At 56.5% G+C, this 9,378-nt stretch overlaps 1 protein-coding gene across 2 annotated transcripts; it reads right to left on the bottom strand.

The window, feature by feature from the left end:
* Positions 1-2,137: 2,137 nt before the first annotated feature.
* Positions 2,138-5,676, bottom strand: PRPH (peripherin). 2 transcript variants are annotated; one of them, XM_012761400.3, is made up of 9 exons: positions 5,081-5,676; positions 4,618-4,678; positions 4,331-4,426; positions 3,759-3,926; positions 3,522-3,647; positions 3,220-3,440; positions 3,086-3,135; positions 2,767-2,846; positions 2,138-2,546 (listed from the first exon to the last, which is right to left on the bottom strand). In XM_012761400.3, the coding sequence occupies exons 1-9, from the start codon at positions 5,623-5,625 to the stop codon at positions 2,481-2,483; spliced, it is 1,413 nt and encodes a 470-aa protein (XP_012616854.1). In that variant the 5' UTR covers positions 5,626-5,676; the 3' UTR covers positions 2,138-2,480. The 2 variants fall into 2 exon arrangements, with proteins under 2 accessions (XP_012616854.1, XP_012616845.1); XM_012761391.3 differs by having other exon boundaries at positions 2,148-2,549; positions 5,081-5,675.
* Positions 5,677-9,378: the final 3,702 nt, after the last annotated feature.

Here is a 9,378-nt window from a genome sequence, read left to right as displayed (position 1 = left end):
TGTGCCACTAAGCCCTGCTAATTTTTTCTGTTTTTCATTCAGATGGGGTCTCGCTCTTACTCAGGTTGATCTCGAACTCCTGACTTCAAGTGATCCTCCTGCCTCAGCCTCCCAGAGTGTTAAGATTACATGTGAGAGCCATCTTGCCCAACTGAAATGAAGTAATACTATGGAATACTACTCAGCCATAAAAAGGAATGAAATATTGTCATTTGCAGCAATGTGGATGGAACTGGACACCATTATCCTAAGTGAAGTATTTCAGGAATGGAAAACCACACACCACATGTTCTCATGAATAATAGATTGGTACACACAGGCACAAAGCAATATAAAGGGAATGAGAAACCAGGAAGGGGGAGGGCAGGAGGGTGGATGTGGGACAAAAACTTACTTCTTGGGTACAATGAACAGCATTCTGGTGATGGGCACACCAAATGCCCTGACTTAAGCATTACACAAGATATCCATGTAGTAAGAAACCACTTGTACCCCCTTAATTAATATTTTGAAATTTAAAATATAAAGAGGTTATCTGTTACTTGTAATAAAAAGCATTCCGATAAATTCAGTGTCTCAAAATATCCAATCCCACCTAAACTCCAGATCAGTGGATCCAACTGCCTACCATCTCTTCTTTTTGGATGTTCCAGGGCAACTCACACTCAATAAATCTTAACTTGACTTTGCTGTCTTAGGCTCCCACCTTCCCCTACTCCAATCTTCCCATTTTCTGTGAAAGATACCACCACGTATCTGCCTGGCTATTCAAGACCTACCAGGTCATCTTTACTATTTCCCTTTTTCTTATACTGCCTATCAATCCTTAGGGACTGCAGATTCTATCCTCAAACTAATCTCCTGCTACCCCACCCACCATCATCTCTTGCATGTTTCACTGAAAAAGCCTCTGAACGGGTCTTTCATCTCTTTCCAATTCCTTCAGCACATTTCAGCCACAGTGATCTTCCTAAAATGCAGATCTGAATACTTCACTCTCCTGATTAAAACCATTAAATTTCTTTCCCTTTTCCCTGGGATAAAATATGGATGCCTTAATATGGCTCACCAAGGCCTCCGTGGCTGGACCCTTATTTCATCTTTCCAGCCTCAGCACCATTCCTTCCATTCTGTCTTTCACTCCAGCATTATAGGACTTCTTTCCATTCCCAAACTTGCTCTCTCACCTCCTGGATGATTTCTCTACCTACAAATTCATTCTTCTCTCCCTGCTTCACCTAACTCCTGCTCATCCTTGAGTGCTCAGTGTGATGTCACCCCCCTGGGTAGCCATCCTTACCCCACAATACTGGGTTCGGGATTCCTCTTCCTTTTACCACCCCACCATCTGCTTATCCAAGACAGAGCAGTCAGCATGTGGTTGCAATTGTCTGCTTATTTGCCTACCTCCTCCGCCCCAGACTGAGAGCTCTTTGAGAACAGGGACTCTGGATTAGTCCCTGCCTCCAGCACCATAATTGAGTAAAGAAGATAATCTTAGATCCAGAAGTGGATTTTGACATGAAAGCAAGTGTATCGTGGAATGGAAGTGGTGGACACCGTGGAAATAGACACCTTCAAGCAGGGGTGGTAGCAGAATCTGAATAGATTTGGGTGGATAGCATGGCAAAACCAGGGGAAGAAAACCACTGATAAGCCAGGTAATATAACCCAGACGAGAGCTGATGGTGTCTGGACTACAGGGCGGTAGTGGGGATGGGGAGACCACACAGACTTGCGAGAGAGCTAGGAAGTAGACTTCATAGACTTAGCGGGTAGGTGAAGAAAAGAAGGTGTGTACGCTGAGGTGAGTTCTAATTTGGGCAATAGGTGTCCTAGCGGTGCCTTCTCCCTGGGTGGGGAATCCTAAGAGGACCATGATAGCAGATGGAGGGAGGTGAGAGCTCTGTTGGGACACGCTGAGTTTGAGTGGCCTGTGGGACACCCAGCAGGCAGCTAGACATTGAGAAGGAGTGGATGGAGAGATAGCAGAAAACCTGGGAGGGTAAGGAGGAGTCATGGACACCAAGAGAGTGGCAGTCAGAAAAGAAATGACTAGAGACAAAGGGAAGAACGACGGAGGCTCCTCCCCTCAGAAACTGCCCCCACTCCCACAGACACACATGCACTGGAGAGGTTTCTCTTGACAGCAGTTTTACTTGATTCAGAAGTGAGACTCAGATCCTGGCCCACCCACTGGTCCTAGGATCATGGCTGCAGTAGACTTGTCCTGGTAGGTTATCGGCCTTTTACCAGGACAGGAAAAGGAGAGCACCTGGGTTACATCTGTGTCAGGCAGGGACACGGCCAGCGATGGCTGGTCAGGTAGGGCTTGGCGGTGTGCCAGGAAAGGAAGGACTGATACCACCCCTTAGACACATGCAGAGGGAGGGGAGACAAATTGAGGATTGCTGTTTGCTGTTAGGATTTGGGCTTAGAGCAGGCATAGGGCAGGGTCAGAAGTCTTCAGACCAAGGGGTTCAGTAGCTGTGAGTAGGAGACTTGTCCAGTTCACTGCGCTGCTCCTTCTGGGACTCTGTCACCACCTGCTGGGGCCAAGGCATATGGTGGGCATGGACCATTCAACACCACCCTCCTTCCAGATCCTTTGGTGCTGGCTCCAGTTTATCCACCCACCTTTTCTGTTTCCTTGTCTCTCCCCAAGAACCACCCACCCACAACACCCTAAGATCAGCTGCAGCCAGGCTGTGGCTCAGAAATAACATGACAAGTGAGGGGGTCCTGGAATCAGAGGACCTGTCTCACCTCCCCATCCCGGGTCTCAATGGTCTTGATCAGAACCATCTTCCGGCTGTGGCTGTCCTGGGGAGGCTCCACCTCAGGCACTGGAGAGAACAGGATGAGGGATGGAAGGGGGAAGGCTTGCGATCTCTCTCCTTTCACGCTCCCACTCCCGTCCCCAAGGGCAGGGGAGGGGCGAGGCATGAAGAGCGGGTAGGGACAGATACAGGCCAGGACTGTTCTGTGGAGAGAACAGAGCCCTGAGGGAGCCAGAGCAAAAGACCGATCAGGGCAGAAGTGGACAGGGGACGTACAGGCTGGAAGCCAGACGTGGAAGACTCACCGGTGGTCTTTATACTTAAGGAGGCAAAGGAATGGACCGGCACGGAAATCCTGGGGACGAAGCACGCGGTCAGCGCCCCGCCGGCCCCGCCCCCACGCCCCATCCCGACCACGCCCTGCCCGCCCGCCGCCCACCGGCTCTCCTCGCCCTCCAGCAGCTTGCGGTAGGTGGCGATCTCGATGTCCAGGGCCATCTTGACGTTGAGGAGCTCCTGGTACTCGCGCAGGTGCCGCGCCATCTCCTCCTTCAGCTGTCGCAGCTCCTCCTCGAGCCGCGCGGCGCCCGCCTGGTACCCGCCCGCCTCCAGGGCGAACTGCTCCTCCAGCTCCCGCAGCTGTCTGAGCAGCGCCTCGTTCTGGGGTGAGGGACAGGAGGGGCAGTCAGGGAACCCTTCGTCGTCCGCTCCCCGGGCCCGGGCGCTCAGCTTCGTCCTCACCGTGCCGCGCAGTCCGTCCACCTCGCACGTCAGACTCTGGATCTGGCGTCGGGACTCATTCATCTCCAGCTTGGCCTGGCGCAGGGCCTCGTGGTTCCGGTTGGCGGCGTCGGACAGGTCTGCGTACTGCCAAGTGATGTGGGGGCGGTGGGGGAGGACCTGGGCTTGAGCTGGCAGGGACGTGCTACACCCACCCCGCATTTCCCTCTTACCAGACCCTCCCGGCCTTCTTCGCACCTTGGACTTGTACCACTCCTCCGCCTCCTGCAGGTTCTTCGCTGCGATGCTCTCGTACTGTGCTCTGATGTCCCTCAGCGCCGCCGTCAGCTCCGGCTTCACGGTTGCTTCCACCTCCACCTGCTGCACCTGCTGGCTCTCCACGTTCACCTGTAGGTCTCGAAGCTCCTACGGCCCAGGACAGGCAGATGACAAGCCGAAGATGCAAATCCCATGCAGGCCACGCAGTTCGCGCACAGAAAAGAGAAGAAACATTTGAAGGAACAGAAGGGGGCCCCTGGGTAGTGCAGCGACACCAGAAATACGCGACCTGAGCCCTGGTGTTCACTAAACCAGCTGCCAGGTCACTAGGGTACAGCCCCGCTGCCTGCCACCAGGTGGCGCAAGGGTGGGAGTCAAACCACCTGTAGAAGGGGGTGGAGTGACAGCGTCTACCCAGCCAATCTCACTTCTCACCCCCAGGAGGATTCCTCTACTCCACCCGCCAGCCTCCTCCAGAGCTTCCTCTGCGCAACTTCGGCGAGACCACCCCACAACCCCCAAAGCCACCTCTGAAACCCTGGTCCACCCACCTCCTCGTGCAGCTTCTTGAGGAACTCAATCTCATCCATCAAAGACTCAATCTTGCGCTCTAGTTCCAGGCGGGACAGGGTGGCATCGTCCACGTCCTTTGTGGGGTGGCAGTGGGGTTCAAGAGAAGGGAGGGGCTGCTTAGGCAGAGGAAGGGCCAGGCCTTCCCTGCCTGCTTCGAGAGGTGTCTGGTTGCCCCCACCCCGCGCACCCACCGATGCCACCCCTGGATGCACAGGCCGGGGTAGGGATGGGGAGGCAGAACTCTACGTGGGGCCCCCCCGCTCACCTTGCGGAAGAGCACAAGGTTGTGCTCCGCATCCTCCCGCTTGCGCGTCTCCTCCTCCAACCTGTGGGTAGAGTGCGCAGAGGCCGAGCTGCAGGATTAGGGCCGCGCCTTCTCCCCAGACCGCGCCCCCCAGGATCAGGTTACACGCTGGTGCTGCTGCTCAGGACTCTATTGGGAGGGTTTCTGGCTGCCTGATGGCTTTGACCCCCCTTTGTCACTAACAGGCTGGGAGCTGAGAAGGTCTCCTTATTTCACAAGGGAGGCATAGACACCCCACCCACACCTCCCCAGACTCTCAGAGCAAAGTGGGGGAGGGGCTTGGAGCCCGCGGGTGAGGATGCTGCCTGCACACCTCCGAGTTGGCTAGGGGAACCACACCCTTGGGCTGCCAGAGGGGAAGGGAGGGGAGGGAGGAGCAGCCGCCTCGACGGCCGCCGCCCAGCCCTGCCCCCTGCCCCCTGACCTCTGCTTGAGCGCTGCCAGGTCCTCCGCCAGCCCGTCGCGCTCCACCTGCACCCGGTCGCGCTCGCGGCCCAGCAGCTCTAGCTCCCGCCGCAGCTCCCGCAGCTCCTGCTGGCACAGCTGGTCGGCGCGCGCCGGCTCCTGGCCCCGGGCCTGGCTCAGCTCCCCGCGCAGGGCCGCGTTCTGCTGCTCCAGAAAGCGCACCTTCTCAATGAAGTTGGCGAAGCGGTCGTTGAGCTCCTGCAGCTCCTGCTTCTCGTTGCTGCGTGTGGCCAGGAACTCCTGGTTGAGGGCCTCGGCCATGGAGAAGTCGAGGCGCTCGGAGGGCAGGCGCAGGAGGGTGCCCGCACCCGCCCGCGGGCCACGGAAGCTGCCCAGGCGCACGGAGTAGCTCGGGGACGCCGAGCCCAGCAGGCGACTGCCCGAGAGGCGAGAGCTGGAGGAGTAGGAGAAGGCCCCCGGGGATAGTGAGGGCGGTGGCCCGAAGGTGCGGCGGTATGAGGTGGAGCTGACGCCGGCCCGGAGGCCCGACGAGTGGTGGCTCATGGCGGAGGGTGGGCAGTCACCGTGGGCCGAGCTAGGCCAGGGACTGGGAAGAAGCCGCAGACCGCTGTCAGGCGGCTTTATAGCCCTGTGGTCTCAGGGGGGGCACGGGCAGCTCCTCCCACTGGCCTGACGGCCCGGGAGAGTGGGGCTGGGTGGGGAGGGGGATGCCCCACCCCTGCGGAACAGCAGGGGCGCCGCGCCCTCGCCTCCCTGGTTGCTGGTGCTCTGCCTACTGGAGTCTCCCTGTTGCTGGCGGCGAAGAAAGCAGGGATGGCAGCCACAGGCAGGCCCCGGGTAGGGTCAGCACCTTCCAGCAAGCATAGGAAGCTGGAGCCTAGGATGGGAGGGCCTGCCTAGAGCTGGGGTCTCTGTCCGAAAGAGCAGGTGAAAATTAGGGGACAGCAGCTGCTGAGGTTAAAACGCAGGCTTCTGGCACATGAATAGGGAGGAGGCCAGGTGGAGGGAAAGTTGGCCTGGTTTAGGCCCCAGAGCTTGTGCCTCAACCTGTCCCCTAAAGGCTGGGCTCTACTTTCACTTGCTATCAGTTACCCCCTCCTTCACCACACCCAGGGAGAAACGGGGCACAGGAGAGCAGAGGCAGAGGGGCTGGGGAAGGGCTGGTCTCTACCTAATCCCCAGAGCCCTGGGAAGGGCTGGTGCCTGGCGCCAGCTTTGCCGCTAATGGACTGACCAGTTCCCCTCCCCCTCTCCTGAACACTTGGCCCAGCAGAGGTTGCCTGCTGATGTTTCGGCCTTAAAGACACAGCCCCAACCCTGGACTACCCCAAGCTCCAACAGGGTGGGAACATCACAGGGGCCGAGGGAGGCTGGGTCCAGCTCAGGGCCCCCGTGGAGAGGGTCTGTGCCATGCAGAGGCTGGGCTGAGTGGGGCCTGTGTGCTGTCCAGGTTTGCTGGCTTCTCCCTCCCCCCACCGACTGCTGCTCAGTCATGAGCCTTCCGGGAACCAGACTGATTGCTGAGGTAGGGAGGGGAGGGGGCTGAGGGGCAACAGCTGCTGCCAAGGCTGAGCGCTGGGTGGACTGGCAGGAACCGGTTTCCAGTACTGAGCAGTTGCAGGTACCCAGGGATGGGTGGGGCTGGACGGGGAAGAGATGGGGAAGGAGAAGGTGCCCATCCCCAATGGCTGAAAAAAGAGAGAGAAGGCCCAGAACACATCCACAAACCTGTGCACACAGATGCACATGCATAGCCCCGTGTACCTATGTGAACTCACATTCTACTCACAAACACAACCACGCAGCCCTTCATATCCTCCCCCACCCCGGAGTCAGCCAGAAGGCTGATGTCTGGCCTCTGTGTGTCAAACAGCTTCCAGAGCACAAGCACAGGCGGCCCAGGAGTGGATAGGCAGCGAGGATAGTCTGCAAGAGTCAGGTTGCTGAGGCCTGTTGGGTCTGCAACACGGAGGAGCTTGGGGCTGCTGCTGTCGCCTTGAACTCTAGGGCTCTCCTGTGGGACAGGTCTGCCTCAGACTGGACCTGAGGATGAGAGCTGGGTGTCCGGGGGAGCAGGCTGGGGCTCCAGGCTGGATGTCTGTCTGGGGGTGAGGAAGGTGGCTCCCTGGCTGGCCAGCTCCTCTGTGTTGCAGGGCAGAGGATCCCTCCCCCTTTTGTGTGTCCTCTGAGATGGGCCAGGGCCAACGCCCTCTGCGCTAGCAGCCGCTCTGCTCACATCCCCACCGCCTTTTCTCCAGGCCCCTCCTTCCTTCCGGGCCATTAGTCTCTCCCTGCACAGCTGCCAGGTCCTTCTCCTTGATGGGTCTGGTTTGGTTGCCAGGGGAATGGAGAAAAGGAGGATGGGAGAGAGGGGACGGGATGGATAAACCAAGGTCTGTCCCCCAGTAACTCCTGGGAGTGCGGAGGGTCCTGCCTGGGATGGGGGTGGGGGGCTTGGCAGGTGTGAGGAGGGGCTAGAGAAGCCTTGTTGCTTTCCCAAAGCCCTGGGCACCGAGCCCCAGAGGCTGTTAGTCTGGAGCCCCATCCGCCCCAGAGTCGCCTCCTACTCAGGAGCACTCTGGCAGCCAACATTGCAGGAGAGGGACAGGCAGGGCGTGGGGAGGACAACTCCTGCCCTGTCTTTATAGGGAGCAGCTGGCAACCTGGACCTCTGAGAGGTGCTGGTCCTGGGAGTGGGCCTGGAGTTCCCATCCCCTCCCTGCATAACTGCCCAGCTCACGCCCAGATGCCTCAGAGGAGAGGGGACCAGGGGGCCTCCTCAGCGGGGCTCTGGGAGCTTGGGTGCTGCAGGAGAGGAAGCTCCTCCTTACTCAGCAGGAGCAGGCCTGGCAGGTCTTGTTGGGGGAGGTAAGAAAAGAGTCTCAGTTAAGAGCTGGGGCTCCACATGCAGCTGCCACGCTTGCCATCTGATCCCAGCACTCTCTATGGTAGAAATTTAGGCTCGTGGCTATGACCGGCCATGACCCTCAGTGAAATGGGGATAATTGTAGCTTCTGCCTCATAGTGCTGTTGCTAGGACTAAATGAATAAACACATGGAAAACGCTTAGGACACACATTGCAAAGGCTGAAAATGTAAGCTAGTTTTAGTATTACTATTATTATTATTAACCTCCTGGGTGATATTTTCAGCCTCCAAGGAGCTGGGTTTCTTTTGAATTGTCCGTACTAGTGGCTGAGAGCAGTGCTGGTTGCAGGGTGGGAGGAGCCAAGTACTTCTGGCTGATGGGTGCAGGCGAAGGCGGCCTCATCCTTCCTTAGCGTATGGGACTCCGGACAGACTGCGTTGGTTCAATCAGCTGCTCCACTTAATTAGCTGTGTGCTTTGGGTTTTAGTAAATGACTCAACCTCTGTTCACTCCATTTTCTTTATCCATCAGTGGGAACGATAATACTATTACTTACCTCTTCAGTCCACAACCCTGGTGCCAACAACTGGTACTGGTCTGTGGCCTATTAGGAACCAGGCCACACAGCAGGAGATGAGCGGCACACAGGGGAGTGAAGCTTCATCTGTATTTACAGCCGCTCCCCATCCCTCCCATCACCACCTGAGCTCCTCCTGTCAGATTACTGGCAGCATTAGATTCTGCATTACGGTGAGTTGTATAATTGTTTCATTATATGTTATTATGTAATAATCATAGAAATAAAGTACACAGTAAATATAATGCACTTAAATCATCCCCAAACTATCACCCCCATCTATGCAAAAATTGTCTTCCATGAAACTGGTCCCTGGTGCCATAAAGGTTGGGGACCACTGACCTACTTCATAGCGTTGTAAATGAGTTACAATACGTGAGACACTTAGTCGTCGGCACATAGTACATGCTGTGGAAATATTAGCCAGTATTATTATCATCCCTCCCATCCTGCCTCCCTTGTGGCTCTGGTGGAGGCTTAGAGAGAAACAACAGTTGGATGCATTCAGGGGGTTACAAGGAAGGTGAGCAAGGGAGTTTATGTTATTGGCAAGAGTGCTATGGCCGGGCGCAGTGGCTCACACCTGTAATCCTAAGACTCTGGGAGGCTGAGGCAGGTGGATTGCTCAAGCTCAGAAGTTCAAAACCAGCCTGAGCAAGAGCAAGACCCGATCTCTACTAAAAATAGAAAGAAATTAATTGGCCAACTAAGAATATATAGAACAAATTATTCAGGCATGGTGGTGCATGCCTGTAGTCCCAGCTACTCAGGAGGCTGAGGCAGGAGGATTGCTTGAGCCCAGGAGTTTGAGGTTGCTGTGAGCTAGGCTGATGCCACAGCACTCTAGCCT

Source organism: Microcebus murinus, chromosome 10, assembly GCF_040939455.1.
Source record: "Microcebus murinus isolate Inina chromosome 10, M.murinus_Inina_mat1.0, whole genome shotgun sequence".
NCBI classification, from domain to species: domain Eukaryota; kingdom Metazoa; phylum Chordata; class Mammalia; order Primates; family Cheirogaleidae; genus Microcebus; species Microcebus murinus.
Note: the sequence above shows the minus strand (reverse complement) of the source record. Positions and strands in the feature narration are given on the sequence as shown.